Source organism: Ammospiza nelsoni, chromosome 20 (genome assembly GCF_027579445.1).
Source record: "Ammospiza nelsoni isolate bAmmNel1 chromosome 20, bAmmNel1.pri, whole genome shotgun sequence".
Taxonomy (NCBI): domain Eukaryota; kingdom Metazoa; phylum Chordata; class Aves; order Passeriformes; family Passerellidae; genus Ammospiza; species Ammospiza nelsoni.
Genome location: NC_080652.1, coordinates 7,205,525 through 7,231,729, shown reverse-complemented (window position 1 = coordinate 7,231,729; position 26,205 = coordinate 7,205,525). Strand labels below are relative to the sequence as shown.

General features: G+C 60.2%; 2 protein-coding genes across 6 annotated transcripts in view; both read right to left on the bottom strand.

Moving 5' to 3' along the window:
• ASS1 (argininosuccinate synthase 1) overlaps positions 1-3,062 on the bottom strand; it is a 28,004-nt gene extending 24,942 nt beyond the window's left edge. For 2 of the 5 annotated variants that reach the window (XM_059486342.1, XM_059486346.1), the window contains exons 1-2: positions 2,966-3,062; positions 384-495 (exon numbers count right to left, since the gene is read on the bottom strand). In XM_059486342.1, the coding sequence (XP_059342325.1) occupies positions 384-495; positions 2,966-3,021 (168 nt within the window). In that variant the 5' untranslated portion in view covers positions 3,022-3,062. Of the gene's footprint in view, positions 1-383; positions 496-1,081; positions 1,239-2,965 lie in introns of those variants that run through there. The other 3 variants (XM_059486343.1, XM_059486345.1, XM_059486344.1) reach the window with 3 other exon arrangements.
• A 1,029-nt stretch (positions 3,063-4,091) lies between these two features.
• Positions 4,092-26,205, bottom strand: part of HMCN2 (hemicentin 2) — a 36,249-nt gene continuing 14,135 nt past the window's right edge. The window contains exons 29-80 of the mRNA XM_059486178.1: positions 26,042-26,203; positions 25,559-25,834; positions 24,862-25,029; positions 24,584-24,697; positions 24,322-24,408; positions 23,625-23,810; positions 23,070-23,240; positions 22,591-22,704; positions 22,336-22,478; positions 21,809-21,959; positions 21,348-21,566; positions 20,418-20,531; positions 20,162-20,352; positions 19,875-19,971; positions 19,482-19,643; positions 18,984-19,097; positions 18,747-18,878; positions 18,159-18,296; positions 17,907-18,066; positions 17,491-17,615; positions 17,214-17,400; positions 16,974-17,071; positions 16,059-16,331; positions 15,770-15,960; positions 15,613-15,694; positions 15,250-15,386; positions 14,967-15,102; positions 14,550-14,691; positions 14,481-14,486; positions 14,178-14,305; positions 13,939-14,095; positions 13,729-13,850; positions 12,942-13,106; positions 12,449-12,556; positions 12,229-12,363; positions 11,844-11,978; positions 11,050-11,237; positions 10,570-10,783; positions 10,289-10,423; positions 9,421-9,611; positions 9,253-9,334; positions 8,867-9,136; positions 8,055-8,204; positions 7,317-7,454; positions 7,072-7,193; positions 6,741-6,978; positions 6,560-6,622; positions 6,344-6,472; positions 5,923-6,243; positions 5,199-5,318; positions 4,857-4,983; positions 4,092-4,759 (exon numbers count right to left, since the gene is read on the bottom strand). Coding sequence (XP_059342161.1) covers positions 4,417-4,759; positions 4,857-4,983; positions 5,199-5,318; positions 5,923-6,243; positions 6,344-6,472; positions 6,560-6,622; positions 6,741-6,978; positions 7,072-7,193; positions 7,317-7,454; positions 8,055-8,204; positions 8,867-9,136; positions 9,253-9,334; positions 9,421-9,611; positions 10,289-10,423; positions 10,570-10,783; positions 11,050-11,237; positions 11,844-11,978; positions 12,229-12,363; positions 12,449-12,556; positions 12,942-13,106; positions 13,729-13,850; positions 13,939-14,095; positions 14,178-14,305; positions 14,481-14,486; positions 14,550-14,691; positions 14,967-15,102; positions 15,250-15,386; positions 15,613-15,694; positions 15,770-15,960; positions 16,059-16,331; positions 16,974-17,071; positions 17,214-17,400; positions 17,491-17,615; positions 17,907-18,066; positions 18,159-18,296; positions 18,747-18,878; positions 18,984-19,097; positions 19,482-19,643; positions 19,875-19,971; positions 20,162-20,352; positions 20,418-20,531; positions 21,348-21,566; positions 21,809-21,959; positions 22,336-22,478; positions 22,591-22,704; positions 23,070-23,240; positions 23,625-23,810; positions 24,322-24,408; positions 24,584-24,697; positions 24,862-25,029; positions 25,559-25,834; positions 26,042-26,203 — 8,057 coding nt within the window. The 3' untranslated portion in view covers positions 4,092-4,416. The remainder of the gene's footprint in view (positions 4,760-4,856; positions 4,984-5,198; positions 5,319-5,922; positions 6,244-6,343; positions 6,473-6,559; positions 6,623-6,740; positions 6,979-7,071; positions 7,194-7,316; positions 7,455-8,054; positions 8,205-8,866; positions 9,137-9,252; positions 9,335-9,420; positions 9,612-10,288; positions 10,424-10,569; positions 10,784-11,049; positions 11,238-11,843; positions 11,979-12,228; positions 12,364-12,448; positions 12,557-12,941; positions 13,107-13,728; positions 13,851-13,938; positions 14,096-14,177; positions 14,306-14,480; positions 14,487-14,549; positions 14,692-14,966; positions 15,103-15,249; positions 15,387-15,612; positions 15,695-15,769; positions 15,961-16,058; positions 16,332-16,973; positions 17,072-17,213; positions 17,401-17,490; positions 17,616-17,906; positions 18,067-18,158; positions 18,297-18,746; positions 18,879-18,983; positions 19,098-19,481; positions 19,644-19,874; positions 19,972-20,161; positions 20,353-20,417; positions 20,532-21,347; positions 21,567-21,808; positions 21,960-22,335; positions 22,479-22,590; positions 22,705-23,069; positions 23,241-23,624; positions 23,811-24,321; positions 24,409-24,583; positions 24,698-24,861; positions 25,030-25,558; positions 25,835-26,041; positions 26,204-26,205) is intronic.

The window sequence follows — 26,205 nt, the reverse complement described above, 5'->3', positions numbered from 1 at the left end:
AAAACCCAGAGCAAGCCCAGTTTGGCACAGGGCATTGTGCATGGCGTGACAGAATCTGTGGTGGCTGGGCTTGAGGACACCCAGGATGGGCAGGAGGGGAGTTCCACTCCCTGAGCTGGATATCTCAGGGCCATGCCCTGCTCTGCCAAGCCCCTTGGCTCTGCCCTCATTCCCTGCCTTCATTAGCACAGGGTCATTAGCTGGCAGGGACAGGCTGTGCCACACAGGGCTGGCAGCTCAGCAGAGCAGCAGTGAGCTGGGCCATGGTTAACCAGTGTGAGCAGGGTCACCACCACAGCACACACACACAGCAGGACCCCCATTGTCCCCCCAGACCAATGGCCCTGCACCCCCTGCACCCCCAGGGACAGCCCAGAGCTCACCAGGTAGGCGATAACATCGTAGCCCTGCTCCTTCAGCCACACCAGGATGCAGGAGGTGTCGAGCCCCCCGCTGTAGGCCAGGACCACTGTGCCCTTGGGCTGAGCCATGGTGCTGCCAAAGCAAAGGAAAAGGGGGTCATGGAGCCCCTCCTGCCTTACTGCAGCCACCAGCCACAGCACCAGGAAGGACCAGCTGAAGTAAGAGCCCTCCCAGGCTGCAGGGAGCCAGGGCAGGGCTGGGGGCAAGAGGCAAAGCCACAGCACTGTGACCATGGCCAGGTTGTGGCTCTCAGCCAGGGAGGAAACCCTGCCTGTGCACCAACCTGTGCACCCTGAGGTGGCTGGACAATGGAGGAGCCCTCCCAGCCAGGAGGGTGGTATGGCTCTTACCTTTTCTCCATGCTGGCAGCCCCAGCACAGCCTGCCCCACGCTCTGCACGTACTCTGCAGTGCTGGGGAGGAAGGGCTCAGGCACCGTGGCAGAGGCACAGCTCAGTGCCCTGCTCTGGCACCCCCCAGCACGTCCTGCCCATCTGCAGAGGTGCCACAGGCTCAGCCCCCTGTGCCCATCAGGACTGCAGGGCTGAGGGGCTTGGCAGCATCCCCTAGAGCCCAGCCCAGCCCCAAGTTTAATGAATGCTTACAGAGCATTTATTCTAATTGTGCTACAGTGGTTTCTGCCAGCACCAAACACCTACGTGAGGATTCGGCACCTTTCACCCTCCAGCCAAGGATACCGAGGACTTCAGCCAAAACCAGGAGATGGTGAAGGGCGCAGCAGCCTGGATCTCAGGAGGGTTGGGGCTCCCGGGCAGGAAGGGGCTCAGTCCCTGCAGTCCCCGGGGACAGGAACGTCCCCAGGCTGTGAATCCCAGGGCCCCACGAGGAGGCGATGCCAGCTGACCCTTGGCCGGAGCAGGAGGACGTGGAGCCGGCCAAGTCCTGTCCTGAGCCACTTTCACAGCGCTGCTGCTGCTGCCAAGTCAGCACAATCCTGCTCCTGCAGCGGCTCCGGGCCTTGCCCGTCGCTCCGGGCCGTGCCTGCTGCTCCGGGCCTTGCCCGCTCCTCCGGGCCGTGCCTGCCGCTCCGGGCCGTGCCTGCTGCTCCGGGCCGTGCCCGCCGCTCTAGGCCGTGCCCACCCCTCCGGGCCGTGCCCGCCGCTCCGGGCCGTGCCCGCCCACCCAGCAGCTCTCCCAGGATGGATGGGGTTATACCAAGGTGTGCTGCAGAGCCAGCATCCCGCAGGGTGAGGCTGGAAGCCAGCCACAGGCAGCTCTGCACTGCTCCTGACGGGTTCCCGCTGAGAACAGAGCTCTGGCAGCCCCGGACCCTTCCCCGAGCCTGCCCGTGCCCGTCGGGCCGTGCCACGCAGGCAGCACCCGGTGCCCAGGCTTGTGCAAGCAGCATTTCCCTGTGCCAAGCTGGGTCCGTGCCCAGCGAGCTCCAGCCGCCCCTTCCTCACGGGGCATTTACAGGAAGGCAATCGCAGTTCCCAAAACGGCCCAGCCCAGCCCTGACGCTGCTCCTGCGGCTCCTTTGGAGACAACTTCCCTCCTTTAGTGCCAAACTCATCCCCGCTGTGGCCACCAGCATCGCTGCTGTGGTTGCCAGCCTGAGTAAGCAGCTCCGAGAGCGGGCGCACTCGCTCTACCAGTGGCCCAGCGGGGCGATAGGGAAATTCCTCCAAGTTTTGCCTGCTCAGACCCGTCCCGATGTCGCAATGCCCGAGGGGCCTGGGGGCACTTTGTCCCGGAGACGCATCCTGCATCCCAGAGACGGGGTGGGAACAGCAGCGCTCCCAGCTCGGGAAACACGGCTGGTGCCAAACCCTCCTGCCCAGGAAGGGAGAGCCCCGAAGTTTTGGTGGCAATAAATCAGAGCAAACAAAGCTCGGTGAAGGGAAAGGCGGCGGGACTTTCTCAGCCCTTGTTGTTATTCCGTAGCGATTTCCGTGTGAGCTGGGGCAGGGATTTATTTTGCTGGAGAGGCTGGGGCTGGCCTGCGCCAAAGGAACACGGCGCTTTCGGTTTTAAACCAAGAAATAAACAGAAAGAGGCAGGGGGGGAATAAAAAGGCTGAAACTTTGATGAAGAGAGGAACTATTTTTGCCAGCCGGGTTGCTGCGTGTGGGCTGGGATGGAGCAGGCAGGAGGGGCAAGAACAGGGGCAAAGGCAGGCAGGAGGGACAGGAACAGCTTTTCCAGCAGCACAGGCATGTGCTCAGTGCTGCTGGGCTTCTCTACCTCGTGGAGGTTCTATCCTGCCCCCCAAAATCCCCAGAGCAGAGAGGGCATGAGGAGGTACCAGCTGAGGTCTCAGTTCGCTCCCTGAGATGGCCAAGGGGACCCTCAATGAAATGGGACTCACTGGGAAACTCCCCACTCATCCCAAACTGAGCTGGGAAGGGCTTGACTGCAGTCTGCACCGTGCTGGGAAGGGGCTGGCACACCCCTGCCCTGCTCCACACCCGTGGGTGGCTGGAAATGGGACAGACAGGATGAGGGGACAGACAGGATGAGGGGACATCCCCCAAGGCAAAGCCCCCCTTTCCCCTCTCCCCCCATGCCATGCCCACACTCACTCACTCACTGCCGGTGTCCGGCTGCCCTCGGTGCTCCGGGCCGGTGCCTGGAGCATCCTCCCCCTCCCGCTGCTCCTTTGTACCGGGCTCGGGCGGGCGGAGCCGCCGCAGGACAGCCCCTCCTTGGGCACCGTCCCGGGAGAGGCCCTGAGCTCCTCCTGCCCTGCAGAACCGGGGGAGAAGCTGACCCGGAGATGGAACCCAGCCCCAGCCCCTGCAGGGCTGCTCTGGGTGCTGCCACAGCTCTCCCCCCTCTCCTGAGCTCCTCAGCATCCTCCACAGAGCACCCATGGAGCCTCCTGCCCCTGAGGAGTGGGAAAATGGGGGCAGAGGAGAGATGGCAGCACCTGGCTTTCCTCCCCAGACAGCAAGGAGGGGAAGGTTGGGTTTATTTGAACCTCCATCAAGAGGAACTGCAGGAGCCAGGGTGGGCAGGAGGGGACAGGGCAGAGGGCTGCCCAAGGGGCCAAACTCACCTTTCCCCCCTCACACAGAGCACACAGAGCACCCCAGAGCCACAGCAGGCCTGGCTTTGGAGGACAGGAAAGCTCCACCCCAAAGGACAGAGGTTTTTAGGGGAATCTCAGACAAATACAACAAGAGGCAGCTCCAGGGACAGGGTCTGACCATGGAAGGTGCAAAGCCACCATCAGGCCCCATGGCCCAGCCCTGGTGGCTGTGGGCTCACATCTCCTGGGGCCAGCAGCCCACATCCCACTCCCCACACCATCAGCTGGGACTGAAATGGTGTTTTGGGAACAGCCTCCATCTTCGCCATGTGCAGAGAAGCCACGTCCTGCTCTTGCTGCTTCAGGGGTTTGACACCAGGGCAGGATTGGACCTTCAGGGCTGGACATTGGCCTTCTGGCATTGCTACATCCAGACATCCTCCCCTTTATGGTCCAAGGCCAGGCAGGGAGGTGTCCAAGCCTTGGGAATTCTCCCACATGCTGAATTCAGGCACAGCTAATATTTAGCCACAAAACACCTCTATAAATCAATAAGAGTGCACAGAGACCAAATGGATTAAACAAACAAACAAACAAAAAGACTATTTCAGTTTAATAATGGTTAATGCCCCACACCCTCCCCAGCCTAGGGAATCCCTCCCTGCTCCCTTGCTGGCCACTGTCACCCAGTTCATCCTCCCACCTCCCACATTTGGGGACTGACAGTGGCCAAGGCCATCCAAACACACCCAAAGCTGTGTTTGCTCTGGGATTTGGGACCTGATTGCAGGAGATTGGTGGGACATCTTATCCCCCATGGGATCCTGACTCTCCTGCTGAGTCAGGGCCCGGCCCTGGGTGAAAGGAGCACAGCTGAGAGGGTCAGGGGTGTCTGGGAGGGACACAAGAGGTACAAGCTCGGCATTCCCTGAACCACATGCCCCACCGATGGGGTGGGGAGGGACAGGAGGAGAAATGATCCCCTCCTGCCCCTGGGCTGTGTCAGTAAGGGTAGGGCGAGACGGAGATGAGGAGGAGGAAGGTGCTGGGGGCTCGCTGCCCGTCCGGGAGCAGCGCCTGCACCTGCAGCCGGTGCGTGCCGGGCTCCCGCAGCGGCCGCACCGTGGAGACGATGCCCCGGCCCCGCTCGCTGCGCAGGGCGAAGGGGCTGTCGGGCTCCGGCTCCAGCAGCCGGAACACGGGCCGGTGGCGCAGGGAGGAGGCCGGGGTGAGGCGCAGCACGTCCCGGCGGGCAGCGATGCCCAGGGGCAGGGGCAGCAGCTGGTACTGCAGCGTGGGGGGACCCGCCGGGCCGCAGAACGGGGGGCAGCGCCCCACGCACAGCCTGCGGGAGAGATGGGCAGTGTGTGGGTGCTGGGGAGTGGGCAGGACGCTCCGGGGTGTGGCGGGATGGGCACTCCCAGCCCCACAGCAGGACTCACCCTGGGCTGGAGGCTCGCTGGTACCCAGCCGGGCACGGCACGTCCGTGCAGAGGGCACCTCCGCGGGTGTTGAAGCACATCTGGCTCGGGCCACACTGGATCGTGCCCTCCGTGCACTCATCCACATCTGCAGGGAGAGAGGGGACAGCTCTGAGGTGGCTGAGATGGGGGTTCAATCCCCAGCCCCCCCACATCTGCCTGGACACTGAGACATGAGCACTGACTGTGGGGATCTGAGGCTGGGAACAACCTTCCTGAGAAAGGAGAAAGACTTGGAGCCCCAAAGAGATGACACCCAGGGCACCATGGGGACAGGGCATCCCCTGGCACCCCTGCACTGACCGTGGCAGGTTTTCCCATTGGACAGCAGCCGGTAGCCAGTGGGGCAGAGGCAGCTGTAGCTGCCCAGGCTGTTCCTGCACTCGTGCTGGCACTGGTGCGGTGTCTGACACTCGTCGAGATCTGCGGGAGGAGAGTGGTGAAGCAAGAGGGAGGATCATTCCCCGTTGGTGCTACTGCCTTGGCCCGTCCCTTGTCACAGATATCTTCTATGAAAAACACTTTCCTTAGGATTTTTTCCTCCTGAGAAGCTGAGAGGCCTCAGGAACAAAATATAAACAATGGTTTTCTGCTGCTGTGGAATGCAACAGGTAGATCTTTGATTGGCCCATGTTGGATGTTTGTGATTAATGGCCAATCACACCCAGCTGGCTCGGACAGAGAGCCCGAGCCACAAACCTTTTTTATCATTCTTTCCTGTTTTATTCTTAGCCAGCCTTCTGATGAAATCTTTCCTTCTATTCTTTTTGTATAGTTTTAATATAATATATATCATAAAATAATAAATCAAGCCTTCTGAAACATGGAGTCAGATCCTCATCTCTTCCCTCACCCTCAGACCCCTGTGAGCACAGTCACACAGCCTGGCTGTCACCTCCCCTTCCCAGCCCAGCAAAAACCACAGGGCACAAAGCAATGGACAGGGCAGCGAGGAGGACACCAGGTACCTTTTGGGGACAAAGTAATCTCTGAACTCCCTTCAACACCCTTCCCCAGGCACACTCACCAGTGCATGTGCCATTCCTCCTGATGTAGCCCGTGGGGCAGGGGGGGCCCCGGGCTCCCCTCGCCGCATCCTTGGCCACACGGCGCAGGGCCAGCTGGCTGTACCAGGACCGTCCCCGCGGGAGGCTGCTCGGGCCCTGCCGGCCCTGGGGAGTGTCCCAGGGCTCGCTGCTGGCCGTGTCCCCTCCCTCCATCCCCGCCGCGCCGCACCGCCCGCCCGGCAGCACGGCCTGGCCAGCGGGGCACAGGCACTCGTAGGAGCCCCGCAGGTTGCGGCACTCGAAGGCGCACGGAGGGGGGAAATTCAGGCACTCGTTGATATCTGGGGGAGGAAAGAAGTGCGGAGCTGCGGCTGGATGGGGGAATGGGGCTGGAACAGGGCAGGGGGAGGTGACCATGGGCCCTGGGAGCCCAGCTCATACCCAGGCATGGCCAGCCCGTGCCCAGCGTGCGGTAGCCAGGGGGGCAGGAGCAGCTGTAGGAGCCAGCAATGTTCTGGCAGACCTGGTTGTAGCGGCAGGCGTGGGACCCCTCAGTGCATTCATCAACATCTGGGGGCAGAGAACACGGTTAGGGGGACAGGGAAGTGGCACCAGATGCCCTTGCCATCCTCATGACCCCTCAGGAAGGATCCATACCCATGCAGTACAGCTGCCCAGGGTCTGGGGTGAATCCCAGTGGGCACTGGTCTCTGTCAGCCCCTGTGAATAGAGCAGAGAGAGTGTGGCATGTCACTGCAGGGTCACGGCCTTTGCACCCTCACAGACACCCAGAACGATCACAGATCTCCATCCCCTCGCTGGGCATTCCCCTGCTCACCTGCATCGAGCCAGGCACGGAGCTGGAAGCGCAGCTCCTGCTTGGCTGGGTCATAGGAGGCTCTGATGGCTCTGGCCCGCAGCAGCTGCACCCGGGGGGGCTGTGGGCCCACGGGGGGGTCGAACACGATGGTGTGGTTGCAGTGGGCACGGAGGAGGCGCCCATCCCGCAGGAAGCTCTGCACCGAGCTCCCTGAGAGCTGCCCCGCACCCGTCCGCACGTAGCGCTCGCTGAAATCCTGGGGAGAGGCAGGGAAAAGGTCAGGCCACGCACCCCAGTGCTCCTGGCACGGCAGCCGTGGTTCCATGGGGATAACGGGCAGGGGCAGCACCTGCAGCAGCAGCATGGCATCGCCCAAGCCCTCGGGCACGGAGCCGCTGATGACGCTGTCCAGCCGCAGAGCGCCAGCGCCACCCGCGCCCTGGGCCCGGTGGGTGACACGCAGGAGCTCCCCTGCCAGGGGGGACAGCGATCAGCGCCCACAGCACCCCACACACAGCTGCACTCTGGATCAGCGTGGTGCACGGGGGAGGTGGAGGCTGGGATGGCCAGGCTGTGCCGTCAGGGACCCCTCACCTGTGGCAAAGCGCAGCAGGGACTCGTGCTGGAAGGTGCCCCGAGAGAGCAGGAGCCCGTTCTGGGCTGCCCCGCGGGCCTGGGCCAAGGACCAGTAAATGGGGGCCATGATGGTCACCAGCACCCGCATTAGCGGCCCTGGGAATGGGGAAGAAAAGGTGTCACCATGGAGCCAGCATCCTCCTGGGGCAGCCAGGCTGTCCCATGTCACAGATATCTTTCATGAAAAATCCTTTCCTTAGGATTTTTTCTCCTGAGAAGCCTGATAAGCCTCAAGAACAAAATGTAAACAATGGTTATCTGCTGCCGTGGAATGCAACAGGTGCATCTGTGATCGGTCTCATAGAGTTGCTTCTAATTAATGGCCAATCACAGTCAGCTGGCTCGGATTCTCTGTCCAAGCCACAAGCCTTTGTTATCATTTTTTCTTTTTCTATTCTTAGCTGGCCTTCTGATGAAGTCCTTTCTTCTATTCTTTTAGTATAGTTTATATCATAAAACAATAAATCCAGCCTTCTGAAACATGGAGTCAGATCCTCATCTTTTCCCTCATCCTCAGACCCCTGTCAACGCCGTCACAGTCCCATCCCTCCTTGCTCACAGTGGAAGGTTTGGGGGAAAAAGGTTTGCTCTTGAGGTGACAAAGGTGACAAAGAAAGAAATAAAAACCTTTCCCCCAATATTTACATCTGACAGAGGTCCAAACTCACCAGGGTAAGGATGGAAATGTCCACTCACCTATGGCAGGTGGGATGCTCCCAATGCTGCTCTGGAGGGTGGTGGTGGTGGATTCAGAGTCCCCCAGCATGCTGGCATCAAGGCTGGACACACTGAGCTCGTGGCCATTGATGACACCGACCAGGCTGCCCCGCACCTGGTGCAGCTCCCCTGGGGCAAACGGGATCAGGGTCAGGTCAGGCACTGGGACTGCACTCCCTGGCCTGGCTCCCCTCTCACTAATTTGCATGTCAAAAAAAAATCTTGTTTTCTGGAGGTGAAAGCAGCCAGAGCAAGGCAGGCAGTGTCCCTGCCTGGCTGCAGCAGCCCCCAGGGACCCCGTGGCTCCAGGCACAGTGCCACATTGACAAGGGATGTTGTGAGTGTGGCCCTGTGCCTCGTCACACCAACAGGCACTGACATCCCCAAACCCTGCTCTGCATCAGCCTCAAGGCCCTGGCACAGCCCCAAGCTTTTATTTGCCTCTCCAGCGTGCCTGGCAGCGAAATGCCACCAGCCACACCAGTGCACATGGGGCACTTCCTCCAGCCTGGCTCTCTGCTCCCGAGGGGCAGCACTACAGGATGTGTCTGTGCACTCAGCAGAGCCCCTGGGAGAGGGGAATTCAATCACAGCGAAGGCAGGAAGGCTGAGGAGAGGCAAGTGAGGGAGAGGCTGCTCGGGGCAGGGCCTGCTTGGGCTCCAGCTGAGCAGTGCAGGAGAGGAGAGGAAAAAGCAGAGTTTGAATCACGAGGGTAGAGCAAGCAAGGCAACGTCAGGGTGGAGGTCTCACCCTGCAGGAACAGCCCGGCAGGGGCAGGGCAGGCACTCACCTCGGACATCCAGCGAGGCGTGGGCAGCAGCGGAGCCCAGGGCATTGCGGGCCAGGCAGGAGTAGCTGCCGGCGTCACGGTGGGTGACAGAGGGCAGCAGCAGGGTGGCATTGGGCAGGACATGAGCCTGGGGACCCTCGGGCAGGGGCTCCCCGTCCCGCTGCCACTCCACGGAGGGCGTGGGCTCGCCTGACACCGCACAGTGCAGCAGCACCGGCTGCCCGGCAGGGACCCGCAGCTCTGCTGGTGTCACTGTCACCACCGGGGCACCTGGCAGGGAAAGGGGTGCAGGTAGTGATGCAGCACTCCCCATGGATCAGGGGGAGTTGGAAGGCCTGAGAGGTGATGTAGTTCACAGTCCCTTAAAATAAGGGGCCAGCACTCACTCTGCAGAACGAGGGTGACAACTTTTGCTGCTGTGCCCGCGTCATTCTCCGCCACACACCGGTACTGCCCTGCATCGGCGCTCTACAGGACCAACAGCGTCAGCACAGCGTTTTGCTTTGCCAGGAAAGCACCCTGAAATGTGCCAGCACCCCCTGAGCCCCGCTCACCCTCACAGCACGGATGGCCAGGGATCCATTCTGCAGCTGGTGCAGGCGCCCATGGGCCACCACGGGCACCCCGTCCTTGCTCCAGCGGATGAGGGGCTCGGGGTGACCCTGGGCGTGGCAGTGCAGGAGGACATCACCTCCGGAGGGCTCCACCTGGTACGAGCTGGTGTCCCCCTGTATGACGGGTGCCTCTGGGAAAGGGAAAGGGATGGCAGAGGAGAGGGGCTGGCCGGGCGTCGGAACTCGGCACATCCCTCCGGGTGCCCAGAGTTGCCAAGGACCCTGACAGGGGGCTCAGAGACCCTGGCATGCTCCCCAGAACACCTGGGGATTTGATTACGACCCCTGGAGCAAGTTGCCAACTTTGTATGAGGACCTGAAAGTCACACAGGTTTGAATGGTGTAATAATAAAATTATCACGGGGTGAAAATGCAGATTTTGGGATTTTTGGTGTGGGGGTTACGGGGACAAGATGAAGGAACTTGGGCATATCCAACCTTTCTTCTTCTTCTTCTTCTCCATTTTCTGCAGTGATGTTGGCACTTTGGGATTGGTTTAGAGTAAAGTGCACTGTCTAACACAGGTGATAGGTATTGGGAATTAAGTGTACGTATGTTATACGTAGTTTGTAGTATAAAAGGACAACACCAACTTGGGGGCGGTCAGAGTGCCTGTGGCTGCCCTGCTGAGCAGATCTAAGCTGGGCAGAAAGAAAATTTTATAGATAAGAATTAATAAACAACCTCAAGACAGAAAAGTGGAGTCCAGACTCGTTCTTCAGTTGCACGGGCCGAAACAGACATCAGGGCAGCAATTATCAACAGCAACCCGAGAGCCGGGCTCCCCAGTTTCCCTGCCAGCACCTACCTGTGACAGAGACGAGGACAGTGGCCCTGATGGCCCCGGCGCTGTTCTCGGCGTGGCACACGTAGGTGCCACTGTCCGTGGGCGCCGCCGCCTCCCGCCACAGGATGCTCCGCCCGCTGTGCCCCGAGGCGCCATCTGCACCCCAAAAAGAAGGATTGGCCATCAGCTGGCTACAACCCCGCACGGCCAGACGTGCTGACACCCCTGGGACCCTGAAGGGTGGGATAAGGGTGGCACCAGGATGGCATCTCCCCCATGTTCAGCATCCCGTGCCCAGGTACCAGTGAGGAGCTGCCCGTTGGCCATCCAGGAGACGCGGGGCTGGGGGCTGCCCGCTGCGGCACACAGCAGCTCCAGCCTCTCGCCCCGGCTCAGGGTGATGTCTGTGGGCAGCTGGGTGAAGGTGGGCAGGGTGTGGATGGACAGGGAGAGCCGGCGGACGGCCCTCCCAGCGGAGTTCACCGCGGTGCAGGAGTAGCTGCCAGCATCCCCTTCCTGTGTGAGAATGAGAGGGAATCACCTTGAGTCTGAGCTGAGCTACAGCTCTGCTGGTACTTGTGCACCTAAAAAGTCACAGTTTGGACAGAACCGCTTTTCCCAGCCCACAATAACAACCTCACACTGCCCCAACCCTCAGTTTGCAACACAGGACTGCACGGGGCTCTCCCTCTACCAGATGCATCCACAATCAACCAAAAGCTCTTCAGCAGCAGAAGCCGCTTGTTCCTCATCACTCCCGCCTCTCAGCAGCCGGTGCTCACTTGGACATCCCGGAGCAGCAGCTCCCCAGAGGGCAGGACCGTGGCCCTCCCGCCCCGCAGCAGCAGCGCTCCCTCCCGGCTCCAGGACACGCGGGGCTCGGGGACACCGCGGGCGGCGCAGGGCAGCAGCACCTCCAGCCCCTGCAGCACCTCCAGCTCCAGCGGGCCCGCAGCGATGGTGGGGGGCACTGCGTGGGACAGAAAAGCAGGGACTGCAATGGTGGGGGGCACTGGATGGGGCACAAGGGCAGGGACAGCAGCAATGGGGGCACTGGATGGGGCAGAAGGGCAGGGACAGCAATGATGGGGGCACTGGATGGGACAGAATGGCAGGGACAGCAATGGTGAGGGGCACTGGATGGGGCAGAAGGGCAGGGGCAGCAATGGTGGGGGGCACTGGATGGGCAGAAGGGCAGGGACAGCAATGATGAGGGCATTGGATGGGGCAGAAGGACAGGGACAGCAATGATGGGGCACTGGATGGGGCAGAAGGGCAGGGATAGCAATGATGGAGGGCACTGGATGGGGCAGAAGGACAGGGACAGCAACGATGGGGCACTGGATGGGGCAGAAAAGCGGGGACAGCAATGATGGGGGCACTGGATGGGACAGAATGGCAGGGGCAGCAATGGTGAGGGGCACTGGATGGGGCAGAAGGGCAGGGACTTGCTCACAGCTCGGCAGCCCCGTTTTGCTGTGGGGTGCTGGGGAGGGGCTGAGCAGAGAGGGGAGCACCAGGGCTGGGGAGGGGCCGAGCAGAGCAGGCAGCACCGGGGCTCTGATGGCCGCTGTACCTTGCACAATGAGCCGGGTCCGCCCCGCAGCGGTGCCCGAGGGGTTGCGGGCCATGCACAGGTAGGTGCCGGCGTCCTCTGGGGCTGCTCGGAGGAGCCGGAGCTGCCCCCTGGGAAGCACCTTCAGCCCAGAGCCTGGCAGAAACGAGGGACAGGACGGGGCAGCACAGCTGAGCCAGGGCACACATGGATGATGTGCAGGGACTGCTTCCCCCACAGAGGTGCCTCTTCCCAAGGAGTCTCCATGGAACAGCTCCAGCAGCCACCACACCCACCAAGGACAGCGGCCAGCAGGACCCATGCACAGTGACAAACCCCTGGCACCTAAATCTCCCCCTAGGTAAAGGCTGGCAGGTAATGTGGGCTCTGCCAGCCCCCAGCTCACCTCCAGCGATGCCAACACCATCCTTTTGCCAGGTGACCTCCGGCTGGGGGACGCCTGTGGCCTCGCACGACAGCACCACGCTGGCATTGACCATCACCATCACCATGCCGGGCAGGGGCTTCAAGGCAGGGGGCTCTGTGGAGGCAGGGAAGTGCCACCCCGGGCAGAGGGCTCAGGACCCGCAGCAGCAGCAGCAGCAGCAGCCCGGGGCTGTGTTTACCGTGCACCGTGAGCCAGAGGTGCTTGTGGGCCGTGCCCGCGGCGCTCCGGGCCGTGCAGGTGTAGCGGCCGGAATGTGCAGGCAGCGCCTGCCGGATCTCCAGGGCTCCTGCAAAACAGCAGCAGGCAGAGGGGAGGGGGCAGCAGGGCTGGCAGGGACCCCTGTCCCCCCTAGGCTGTGCTGCCCCATGCTGTACTGTCCCTACAGGACACGAAACAACACAAGCGCACACTGCTGTTCTCAAGGTGAAGAAAAAGGGAAGTTTCTTTTCTGACTCTGACATTTATAGTTTTCTAAGAGTGACAGCGGATTGGAGGGTGACAGTGCCACCTCTCCAATGGCACTGGGCAAACTGACAGTGTATCAACTTTCTCTTCTTTCATAAAGGAACGCAAAACAATGAGTTATTTACAGAAAGTTTGTGAGGAAGTTCACTACAAGAATGTCAACATCAGAAGGCTTAGAAAATCTTAAATAAACAGGGTGACTGTACCTCGGGGCAGTACATGATAGCCCCCTCCTCTGGTGCCCAGCTGAGCCCCCCCCTTGCTCCAGGACACAGTGGGAGGGGGCACACCCGAGGCGTAGCAGGTGAGGACTGCAGGGGACAGCCGGGTGACAACGACATCCGTGAGGTCATCAGCGATGCTGGGGGGCACTGCAGAAAGGAGGGAGGGAAGTTGTCACAGACATCTTTTATGAAAAATCCTTTCCTGGGGATTTTTTCTCCTGAGAAGCTGAGAGGCCTCAAGAACACAATGTAAACAATGATTATCTGCTGCTGTGGAATGCAACAGGTGCATCTGGGATTGGTCTCAGAGTTGTTTCTAATTAATGGCCAATCACAGTCAGCTGGCTTGGACTCTCTGTCCAATTCACAAACCTTTGTTATCATTCTTTCTTTTTCCGTTCTTAGCTAGCCTTCTGATGAAATCCTTTCTTCTATTATTTTAGTATAGTTTTAATATACGATATATCATAAAATAATAAATCAGCCTTCTGAAACATGGAGTCAGATCCTTGTCTCTTCCCTCATCCTGAGACCCCTGTGAACACGGTCACAGGAGGTGGGCAGGGCTGCATGGCAAATGTTGAAGAGAATTCTGTCCCTGTTCTTATGGGCATGAGTATTTCTCTTTCCCTCCTGTCCACCCCCAAGCCCAGCTCTTGGGTGGGCATCCACCCCAGTGTGGGGCTGGAGCACACCCAGGTCACAGCCAAGGTGGTGACAGACCCTGGGAAAGCCACTTTCAGCAAGACCCCCAGCCCCAGGAGCTCACCATGCACAGACACAAGGAAAGCCTTTCGAGCCTCTCCAGCAGCGTTGGTGGCGATGCACTCAAACCTGCCCTCGTCCCGGGGAGTGGGGCTGGAGATGAGCAGCGACCCCAAGGACTGCAAACTGTGCAGGCAGAGCACACGTCAGCATAACCCCTGTGCCCCAGGGAGCAGCAGGAGGGGCAAACCCCACCCTAGAGGTGTACAGGTACCTGTAGGTGCCGGGTGGGAGGTGCAGGCTCAGGGGATGGCCATCCTTCTCCCACCTGACGTGGGGCTCAGGGGAGCCCCAGGCGTCACAGCCCAGTGTGGCTGGCTGCTGAGCCAGCAGGGTGAGGTTGGAGGGCCCAGGTGTGATGGCAGGAGGGACTGTGGAGGGCATGGCAGCCATGAGCAGCGCTGGGTTGCAGGAGGGGGAGCCCAGGGGGATCCATCTGCCTCTCCTGCTTACCCAGCACGTGCAGGTCCAGGCCTCGGCGGTCAGAGCCAGCAGGGCTGGATGCCATGCAGAGGTAATGGCCCAAATCCTGGGCCTGGACAGGGTCAATTTGCAAGGAGCCACCTGGCAGGAGCTGCAATCTGAGGAGGGAGAGCAGGTGAACCGTGTGAGGGCTCTGCATGGCCAGGCTGCATCACACAGGGAGCAGGGGTAGGGAAGGTGACAAGTGCCCATTGTAGCCACACGCAGCTCTTGCCCTAAGCTGGTGTGAGGACAGAGCACAGCAATTCACAGGGTGACTGGCACACTAATCACTTATTGCTGTGGAGGGTGGCACGATCTGAGAGCCATCTCTTGGTGCCACCAACCCACAGAGGCTCATACCTGTCACGCAGGGGCAGGAGCTGGCCGTCCTTGCGCCACGTCACCCGGGGCACGGGCCACCCCTGTGCCTGGCAGGGCAGCACAGCCGAGGTGTTCAGCAGCACCTTCACCTCCTGGGGACCCTCCTGGATCTCGGGGGCAACTGTGGCAGCACCCAGAGACAGCACCGAGAGAGTGGGACAAGGCTGGGGGAGGGAGGGAGCCAGCACAGAGCAGCACTGGGGGCTGGGGGGTGTCCAGCCCTGCCAGCCCTTCACCAGAGCATAAAATATCCCTGTAATGAAGGGAAGGGAAGGGAAGGGAAGGGAAGGGAAGGGAAGGGAAGGGAAGGGAAGGGAAGGGAAGGGAAGGGAAGGGAAGGGAAGGGAAGGGAAGGGAAGGGAAGGGAAGGGAAGGGAAGGGAAGGGAAGGGCTCACCGTGAACGCGCACCCGGCCACGTGGGTCGCTGTCCCCGGGGGTGGCCCTGCAGCTGTACTCGCCACCATCTGAAGCTGCCACCTCCAGGACCTGCAGGAAACGCCCCTGGGCCAGGAGCTGCCTGCGGGCATCCTCCTAAAACCACCGTGAGCCCGTCAGCAGGGACCCAGCATCACCCCCAGCACGGGACTGCTGACCCAGCATCACCTCCAGCACAGCCCCGTGCTGCTGGTGACGGCAGCCAGGCACTGACTGTGACTGTCCCTGTCCCCTCACAGGTACCTGCAGCACGGAGCCCTCCCGGTGCCACTCGATGCTGGGGTGGGGCTCAGCACCCTCTGGGCACTCCAGGAGGAGCTGCCCCCCTGGCACAGCCGTGATGATGGGGATGTCCCCGGCGCTGGCAGTGCTGGGGGGTGCTGTGGGACATGGCCCAAGGGGGGGTCAGGGTGGGCTGGGCACCCCCATCCTGTCCCCATCAGTCATGCACAGGCCCCCAGTCTGCAGGACCAGCACTGTGCTCCAGATCCCTCTTTTGGAGCCCACAGAAATCCCAAAAAAGGAGGTTCTGCTCTCTGGTCCCCCAGGGGTTGGAGCATCCTGCAGCCCCCCCTGCTCCTCGCTGCTCTGCTAGGATCACACTACCTTGGATGCTGACATGGAAGCTCCTGCTGTCCTCCCCTGCAGGGCTAGTGGCCAGGCAGGTGTACAAGCCAGCATCAGCCACCTGCACAGCCAGGAGAGGGAAAAATTGAGCCACAAAAGCAAAACCCAAGTAAGGATAAAACAGTGGAACTCCTACCTCAGTGCTGTCAATGTGGAGTGTGCTCTCATTCCCTGCCACGAGGGAGGGCCCTGCCAGCAGCTGTCCATCCTTCTCCCAGGTGACAGTGGGCATGGGGACACCTGTCACCACACACCTAAGCCCTAGAGGGGTGCCCACAGCGATGGATATCTCAGTGGGATGGGACCCAGCTTCAACACGGGGTGGCTCTGCAAGGCACACAGCAAAGCAGGAGGGCTCATCCCCTCACTGCTCCCAAAAAACTGGCTAAGCTGCCCTTCCCAAATCCCAGAGGGATGACACGCACCCATCACCACGAGGTGGAAGGCTTTGCTGACCTCCCCCACTTCATTCACCACCAGGCACGAGTAAATGCCTGCATCAGCTGGTGCCACAGCCACCAGGCTCAGCTGTGGGCCCCCGGGCACCTGGGCCCTCTGCTGCCCCAGGGGCTCCCCGTTCTTCAGCCAGGTCACTGACGGTGCTGGGGACCCGGTGGCTTTGCAGGTGAAGGTGACATCGGAGCCCTGGGCCACCATCTGCTCCTTGCTGCTCTCGGGGCTCTCCAGGACAGGGGGTACTGGGGAGAAAAGGCAGAGAAACCCCGGACACTGGGGATGGGTTTGGCCACTCCCTGCTGTCCTGCGTGTCACAGACATCTTTCATGGAAAATCCTTCCCTTAGGGTTTTGCCTCCTGAGAAGCTGGGAGGCCCCAGGAACAAAATGTAAACAATGGTTATCTGCTGCTGTGGAATGCAACAGGTGCATCTGTGATTGGTCTCATGTGGTTGTTTCTAGTTAATGGCCAATCACAGTCAGCTGGCTCGGACTCTGTCTGAGACACAAGCTTTTGTTATTCATTCTTTCTTTTTCTATTCTTAGTCAGCCTTCTGATGAAATCCTTTCTTTTATTCTTTCAGTATAGTTTTAATATAATATATATCATTAAATAATAAATCAGCCTTCTGAAACATGGAGTCAGATCCTCATCTCTTCCCTCATCCTCGGACCCCTGTGAACACTGTCACATCCTGCGAGCAGCCAGAGGTGGCTCAGCCCTCCTGCAGGAGGCTCTGGGGCTGGTCCTGCTTTGTTCCCACCCCAGCAGCGGAGGAACGGCTCAGGACTGCTCGGGGATGGGTGCAATGCACAGAGTGTGCTCTGCCAACGCAAGCAGTGCCCAGGTGCCCGTGCCGTGCCCTCCCAGCCCTTGCCCCGTACCCTGGATCTGCAGGATGAAGCTGCGATCGGCCACTCCCGCCCGGCTGGAGACAACGCAGGTGTAGAGTCCAGCATCGGAGAGCTGAGCCTGGGAGATCCTAACGCGGGATGGGACACGGGGATGGGGAGGGGACATCAGCTCCGGGTGACCCCCTGCTCCCCAGGGTGACGCTTGAGGGTGCAGCACTGCCCCAAGCACCGGCCCCAGAGCCTGACCATGGCTGCAGGGTCCCTTCTCACCGGAGGAGGTGCCCAGCCGACAGCAGGGTGACACGAGGGGACAGGCGGAGGGGCAGCCCGTCCTTCAGCCAGCTCACATGCAGCGGAGGGGACCCCCGTGCCCAGCACGGCAGTGTCACCGCGGCCGACAGGACAGCACGGGCCACCTCGGGCTCCTCGTCGGCGCCTCTCTCGATGGTGGGAGGGACTGGGGAGGGGACACGGGGGACACGGGGGCTGCTGGGGCTGTCGGGGCGGGGCGGCCCCGGCGCTCCCTGCAGGTCCCAGCCCTGCTCACCCAGCACGTTCAGCGTGTGTAGCCGCGTGTCCTCGCCCAGGCTGTTCCGGGCCAGGCACGTGTAAGCCCCGGAGTCGGCGGCTCGCAGCCCCTCCAGGAGCAGGGCGCTGCCATCCGGGGTCACCCTGCGTGGGTAGGGCGCGACAGTGACCCGGGTGCCCATCCCGTGGGGCACAGGCGCTCTGTTGTGCCAAGGATGAGGACTCTGGGCACAGTGCAAGCTCAGGGCATCACCTGGGACTCTGCCAGGGTGACAGCGGCCATCCCAGACTGCCAGGTTTACCCCAGGATGACATTCTCCCAGCAAAGAGCCGGGATGAGCACATCCAACAGAAAGCAGCACAGCTCACCGTGCCTTGCCCAGCAATTTTGCACATGAGACCACTGAGCCCCTGGAATGTCTCCCCCAGACTCACCGGGTGTGTGAGGGGGGCTGCAGCCCCAGGGGCCGCCCGTCCTTCAGCCAGGAGATGTGGGGGGTGGGCTGCCCCTGTGCCCGGCACTCCAGCCTCACCCCGCTGCCCTCCAGCACGCTGTGCTCGCTGGGGTCCCCCGCACTGCTGATCCGGGGGGGCGCTGCACGAGAGAGAGGGAGGCTGAGGAGGGGCAGGGGAGGAAGGCTCAGCTCTGAGCTCCACAGGGAGCAGGCAGCCTCGGGGAAGCCCTACCTCGCACCAGCACCACGAAGTCCTTGCGTGTCTCAGCCCCCTGTGCCAGGCAGGTGTACCGGCCCTGGTGGAAGGGCTGCAGGGGGCTGAGCAGGAGCTGGGCACCCCCGGACACCAAACCCTGCTCTGGGCTCATCTCTGCAAAGAGACAGGGTTGAGCAGTGCTCCTCCACTCAGCTCTCCCCAGGCTCAATGTCAAGCTTTCCCCTTTTTCCCCAGACACAGGTTCGGGGACACTGTTAAAGCCAAGCAGGGTTTCTGCAGAGCTCACTGCTGGAGCTTTACAGGAGAAAAGAGCCACTGGTTTGGGGGCAAACCCCTGTCCCAGCAAGCACCCCAATGGCTGGTACCCAGAGAGTCACCCCCTGCATATCCCTCCATCATGCCCACATCCCATGGCTTTGAGCCTCAGGAATGAACTCAGCTCTCTTGAAAGCTTGCAGGGAACAGGCCAGACCCTCCATGCACTGTCCCTCCCTGTGCAGCCCTGAGGGTCTTTTGCAGTGGGGTTAGAAGTTGGGAAACTGAAGCAGGGCTGCATGGAGGGGAGCAGCAGGGAGGCTGGGGATGGCAGCCTGGCATACACACCCAGCGGGTGCCCATCCTTCAGCCAGGTGACAGAGGGCACGGCCACACCGGTGACGTGGCAGCTCAGCACCAGGGGTGTCCCCATGTCAGCCTCCAGCGTCTCCTGCTGCGGGTCCTGGGTGCCAGGGGGCTCTGAGGAGGATGAGCAGGGACAGGGGTGTGACACAGAGCAGGGCTCACTGCCAGCTCCTCAGGGTGGGCTCAGGGACAGCTCCTGGCTGAGCCCTCACCACTAACCGTGGATGGTGAGGATGAAGCTCTTCTGGTCCTGGCTGGCCACGCTCAGTGCCATGCACGTGTAGGTGCCTGAGCTGGAGAGCTGCAGGTCAGGGAGCTGCAGCACCCGGGAGCCTGGAAGGAGCAGAGATCAGGGAGTCAGGAGAGCCTGGAGCAGAACCAGGGGACTGATACCCCAGCACCCGGCCAAGCTCCATGCAAAAAGGAGTCTGGCCATGGAATTCCCATCTTTGAGGCCCCAAGCCATGCTGTGCCCCACAGGAAGGGGCACTGAGCTGCCAGGAAGCAGCAGCGTGGAGCTCTGCAGGATGCAGCCCTTGGTGCTCTCCAGAGGGGATCACTCAGCAGTGTGTCATTAGTGTGTCATTAGTGCATCACACAACACAAAGGCTGAGCTGGGGACCCACAAGTGGCACCCAAAAAAGGGGAATTAGGGGACCTAGACCTCGTTATCAAGAGCTGAGGCACAGGCCATGGTCCTGGCTGATCCCAACACACCTAGGGTGACAGTCCCCTCCTCTCCAGGCCGCAGGACGTGGCCGTCCTTGTACCAGGTGATCTCTGCAGCCGGGTGGGGCTGGATGTCACACACCAGGGAGACGCTGCCATTGACAACGCCATCGACCTTCTCGGGGTCTGCAGCCACACTCCAGGGAGATTCTGCGCCCAAAAAACAGTGCCAAAGTGGAGACGTCACCGTGGAGGCTGATGCCACCTCAGGAGGAAACACACACTGAGCCTTTAGTCTGCTCAATCTCCTCACACAGGGTGAGCGTGTGTAAGGGACAGAGGCAGCCACACAGCTCCAGAGCCACAGGGAACTCCAGCTGGTGGAGAAAGAGGAGGAGGAGGGCAGTAAATCAGTGACCCAGGGAAGGGGAGATGCCTTACCCTGCACAGAGAGGGCAAAGTGCTTCTCGGCTGAGCCAGCCGGGTTCTCAGCCACGCACGTGTATCTGCCAGCGTCACCCACCTCCAGCATTGCCACCTGCAGAGGGGGACAGGAACCACTGAGGGCTGCCCCAGAGCACCACTGAGCTGGAGGGATGCTGGGGCTCCCATGGGGACCTTGGTGAGACCAGAGCCGCCACCTTTAGGAGGAAAGAATGCCCCATCCCCTCCATCCAATGTCTCCTGGTCTCTCCCCAACACAGCCACCTGCTTAGGGCAACACCAACCTGCAGGACAGTGCCACCCTCCAGGAGCTGGTGGCGTGGGCCAGCCTCTATGAGGACATCATTCCAGAGCCAGGACACCGTGGGCTCTGGGTGCCCAGTAGCCTCACACTCAAACTGGACAGTGCCATTGACGGTGGTCATCACCTCCTCCTCCTCCAGGTCCTCTGTGCCACCACGGATGGCCGGGGCAGCTGGAAGCAGGTGGTTATGGGGCTGCCAGGTGGCTCAGCCCGGTGTCCCCTGTCCCTGTACTCACTGAGCACCTCCAGCTCGTAGTGCAGGCGGTCCCGGCCCGCAGCGTTGGCGGCCTCGCAGGTGTACCTGCCCCTGTGCTCCTCCTGCACCGCCTGCAGCTGCAGCACCCGGCCCCCTGTGACACAGGACAGAGCACAGGGTCTGTGGGATATGCCCCAGCCCTGCTCTGCCCAGCCCCAGGGACTCAGAGGTCCCACAGTGTCAGAACCCAGTGCATCCCTCTGGGTGGCCAGAGTTGCCAGGACCCCACCGGGGGGCTCAGAGACCCTGGCACACAGCCCAGAACACCTGGGGGTTTGATTCTGACCCCTGGAGCAAGTTACCAGCTTTGTATGAGGACCTGAAAGTCACAGAGGTTTGAATAGTACAATAATAAAATTATCACAGGGTGAAAATGTAGATTTTAGGATTTTTGGTGTGCGGTTTATGGGGACAAGATGGAGGAACTTGGGCGTGTCCAGCCTTTCTTCTTCTTGTTCTCCATTTCCTGCAGTGCTGTTGGCACTTTGGGATTGGTTTAGAGTAGAAGTGCACTGTCTAACACAGGTGATAGGTATTGGGAATTAAGTGTAAATATGTTATATGTAGTTTGTAGTATAAAAGGACAATACAGAGTGCCTGTGGCTGCCCTGCTGAGCAGATCTCAGCTGGGCAGAAAGAAAATTTTATAGATAAGAATGAATAAACAACTTCAAGACTGAAAACTGAAGAGCTCTGGCTCTTTCTTCAGCTGTGCAGGCCAAAGCAAAGACATCCTGCACATCTGGGGCAGCAATGAACAACCAAAACCCGAGACCAGGGGTGCTGTGTGTGGTGGCAGGAAGGGGACAGGATCCATCCTCCTCCATGCTGTGGATGCTCTCAACCCCCAAGGCTGCAGCAGGACCACCCCCAGCCCCCACAGTGGGGGTTCACACCCTCTGCCCATTACCTTGCAGCATCAGCACCCCCAGGCCGGGGGAGAGGGGCTCCCCATCCTTGTACCAGGTGAGCCGGGGGGGTGGGATGGCACTGGTGTCGCAGTAGAGGGCAGTGGGCTGGCCAAGGACAGCCTGCCGGTGCTCTGTCACCTCCCCATCCTGGTCCTCCTCCCGATAGAAGATCTCAAGGGCTTCCTTGGGGCCTGTTTGCTGCTGGAAGATGGGGGGCACTGCGGGGACAGGCTGTGGTCAGTGTGGGGAGCAGGGACATTGACCCCCAGGTGCACCCACAGCATCCGCCCTCACTGCAGCTCAGGAGATGTTTGTTGTTTTCCAGCAGGCTTCAACTTTTTCTCCTGCTCACCCTTCTCTGCTCCCACAAGTGGCTCTGAGGATCCCTTCCCTTGCTGAGACAGCCCTGCCCTTGCTGAGACACCCCCTGCCCTGGCTGCTGGCTCTGCCCAGGGCTCACCTTGGACGTGCACAATGAAGTCCCTGTCATCTTCACCCACAGCATTGGTGGCCACGCAGGTGTAGTGCCCCGAATCTGAGACACCAACAGCTGGGATCTGGAGGACCTGCCCCTCACTGAGGATCTGGATGTGTTCAGAGCTTTCCAAAAGCTGAAGGGGAGAAAGAGAAAGGCAGGACGAGGATTACACACTCAGGAGTGGGGCAGAGCCCTGCCACCTGTACAAAGGGTATTTTCCCATTTCATCCAGCTGGGACAGTCCCAAACCCAGCAGCTCCTCTCTGGGCACAGCTGGGACTGTCCCAAACCCAGCAGCTCCTCCCTGGCCACAGCTGGACAGTCCCCAAACCCAGCAGCTCCTCCCTGGGCACAGCTGGACAGTCCCAAACCCAGCAGCTCCTCCCTGGGCACAGCTGGACAGTCCCCAAACCCAGCAGCTCCTCCCTGGGCACACCTGGGACTGTCCCAAACCCAGCAGCTCCTCCCTAGGCACAGCTGGACAGTCCCCAAACCCAGCAGCTCCTCACCTGCTTGTCCTTGTACCAGAGGATGGTTGGCTGAGGCACAGCCCAGGTCTCACACTCCAGCACCACTGTGCTGTTCACCTTGGCTTTCACCTCCTTCACAGCAAATTCCCCCAGAGGATCCTCTCTGGCAATCCAAGGAGGAACTGGTGGGGAAAGACAAAGGGAAGCAAAAGGCAGCCAAAGGAAGCAGCACTGGGCTGGTTGCAGTGGTGGGGTCACTGCAGGAGTTAGGAGGGATTTGGGGAGCTCCCTCACCCAGGACCTTCACAGCATAGCTCTTCACAGCCTCCCCATCCTCACTGGCCACGATGCAGCTGTAGGTGCCCGTGTCCTCCTCCTGGGCGTTCAGGATCTGCAGCCCGTGGCCACCTGGGCAAAGGGGGAATCCTGAGAGGGTTCTGCTCACAGCCACAGCTCTCTCTCCCCATGCAGCACCTGAAGGCATCTCTGAGCACCTGCAAGCCTGGCTGGAGCGAGCCTGATGCTCTCCTAGAGCCCGGTCCCAGGCTTATAAAAACCAGCACTGAGGATGCTCTAGTTATTATCAGAGGATGCAGCACTTGGAAGAGCAGCACCCAGCTGATCCCTGAGCCCTCAGGTCCTGCAGGATGAGGATTTCTCACCATCCCACTGTGCTGGACCCTTACCAGACCAAGAAAAAGCCCCCCACCCACTCCCCAATGCACAACAAGGGGCCACCACAGCCATGCAGAGGCAGGGAACAGCAGCAGTACCAGGGAGCAGGAGGACATTTCCAGATGCTTGGAGAGGAACCTGGTCCTTGAGCCAGGTGATGTTGGGAGATGGGTATGGCGGGGCCTCGCAGAGCAGGGAGATGGGGTTGTTGATGATCACTGTCACCTCTTCTGCAGCAGCAGCAGCATCCTGAGCAGAGGTGGGACTGGCTGCAGAGACGTGGCTGGGTGTTAGATCAGCACTGGCACACATTTTGGCTTCCCAGTGCTTCATCCCCCCAGCAGAGAGCACGATCCAAGTTCAGGGAATTGGAATTGACACAGCCTGTGCCAACTTCAGACTCTGCCCCGTCCTGCTGCCCTCCAAAACCACAGAGATCCAGGAGACACATCCCCCCTTCCCCAAGCCACCACCATAGATGGATCCTGCACTGAGCAGCTGCTTTCTGCTCCTCCAGGAGGTCTCACAAGGGCTCTGGGACAGCTCCACGCCACACTTTGGCTGCAGGACTAAGGAATCCTCCCCGCCTACATTAAAACCCACAGAGTCTGCTCACACCTGAGACCCTGCCTCCATCCAAAGGCATCTCGTACCCAGAACATCCAGCAGGTAATTCTTGGTCTGATTTGCCACAGAGTTGGAGGCCACACAGGAGTAGAGACCAGCATGGGCCAGGGAGGCTTGGGGGATGTGGAACAAGGAGCCATCAGGGGAGATGGAGAAGGTGCCAGGGAGAGGGTGGTTGTCTTTCATCCAGGTGATCTGGGGTTGTGGGCTGCCTGTGAGGGATGGAAAATGGGTTTTGGCCTTTGTGTGAAGTTTTTCCATGTGTGAGCACAGCCTGGCTGGGGTCACTGTCAGAGCTTTTCTGGAGAGCAGAGACATCATCCCAAATCAGAATTATCATGACCTGGATCAGGATTTTAGAAGCTGCTGGATGAGCCAGCGAGAAGAAAGAGAACTGTCCTGAGTGGGAGGTGATTAATTACTCCCATCACTAAAGGAGAAATGAGATTAGAGGAGTTTCAGCTCCATTTGGGAAAGATTGGATCCTACACTGTGGAACAGGCTCCCCATGTGGGCGTCCCCTCCCCAGCGCTTCCCGGACAGCACCAGTGCAGAGCCAGGAACCATCCCAACAGAGCTCTGAATTTTTCAGCTGTCTCCTTGGCTCTGCCTGGAGCCATCCCTTTGTTCCACACCCCAAAGTGAGACTCAGGTCTGCCCCTGAGCCCCATCTCCCCCTTGTTTCCTTGTTCATACCACCTTCCTTCCTCACTCGATGCTCACCTGAAGCCAGGCAGGACCAGGTGACAGGGTGGCCCTCGGGTACCTTGAAGGTGTCTTCTTCATCTGCATCCTCAATGTGGGGAGGAACTAGGAACACAAGCCCCCAGGGACTTCAGCAGCTGGCCAGCTCAGCCTCTGACCTCACATCCTAAGGACTCCAGCACACCCAGCGTGTCCAGTCTTAACTCATGTCTGTTCCTGCTAGGGTGGAGCTCTGAAACCCCAGCAGGAATCCTGCAGCAGACAGAAGAGCCCTCCTTACCTAGGACCTGCACGTAGAAATGCCTCCTGGCCTCCCCAGCTATGTTGCTGGCCAGGCAGGAATAGTGACCACCATCCTGGGCTCGAGCACGGGTGAGCCTGAGCAGCCAGCCCCCTGGAAGGACAGAGCAGAGGGGGCTCAGGGATCTGATCCGGGTACCAGCACATCCCAACTGTGCTCCTGTGGGGCTGCAGCTCCACCATGAGTCTGAGCTCGTCAGGGTTGGGGCAAAACACGTTCCCAAAGTGCTCATCTCTCACAGCACCCAGACCTCTGACCTGAAAGCAGCTGTGTGTGCTCGCTGGGGGTGACAGGAGAGCCATCCCAGAACCAGGTGACGCTGGGCTGGGGAATGCCAGCGGCCTCACAGGTCAGGGTCAGGGATCCTTGCAGGGAAACGCTGACATTGGTTGTCCATCCTGATCCTTGAATGAACTCAGGGGGAACTGGGGATGGAAGAAGATGGACACACATTTGCAAAGCAGCCAGGACATCAAAGGAGCAAAGCAAGGAGGGGAGAACTGGGTGAATCTGGTTTTTCCCACCTTCTTGCTCTGTACAGCTTTAGGACACAAACCCAGAAGGACCATTAGCATCACCTGGAGATGGTGGCTTTAAAGGTGTTTTGGGCAGGTGGCTACAGCAAAGATGTGCCACTCACCTGAGCCCAGGCTTACAGGCTCACACTGGGATGGCCACACAGCCTGAGCCACCTCAGAACTTTTATATCTCAAGTGACCTTGACCCATGAGGTAGTAGAGGACCTTATATGAGATGATCTGCTGTGATGGCTCTGGAAAGAAACTCCTGCCTGATGGACACAGTTCTACAGCTATTCCTGAAGCATAACCCTGGGACCTGCTACTTGCTGGATTGTCCAACAGCTGCTGCACATCAAGTTACTCCACACCCAACCTCGTCATCCTGCCTGCACCCACCCCACCCCCAGCCCCCAGCCCCATCCCATGTCCTTACCATGCACCACAACTTCAAACTCCCTCTGCTCCTGCCCCTCTGGGCTGGCAGCCAGGCAGGTGTAGTGTCCTGCATGGGCCAGCTCTGCCCTGGGGATGTGCAGCCTCCTGCCCTGCTCTGTGAGCAGGAGCCCATCCCCAGCAGCCACGGGCTGCCCGTCCTTCACCCACGTCACTGCTGTGCCCATGGCCTCGCACTCCAGAACTGTCTCACCACCCTCGATGACAGAAACCTTCCTCAGGGTGCTGCTGCTGCTGCCATGGAGCCTTGGCAGTGCTGTGGGCAGAGGGACAGGGTGCAGGGGATGAGCAGCAGCTCCCACATCTGTGCACAAATGGAGGGGCAAAGCTGACCCAGGCAGCAGCATCCCTTCCAAAATATCCAAGGCACCAGGAAATAGCTTTAGAGTCCAGCTGGACCTTGCATTGAGAGAGTCCCAGCACCTCCACCCACCCCCACAGGTCTCAGGTGCCCCACACTCACCGTGCACCTCCAGGTGATGCTCCTTGCTGCTGCTGCCAGCAGCATTCCTGCACTCACAGGTGTACGTCCCCTGGTCCAGCAGCTGCACCTTCTCCATGTACACCACGTTCCCTCCTGGGGACATCAGCTTTGGGCTCCCTGGCTGGCTGGAGAGGGGCTCACCT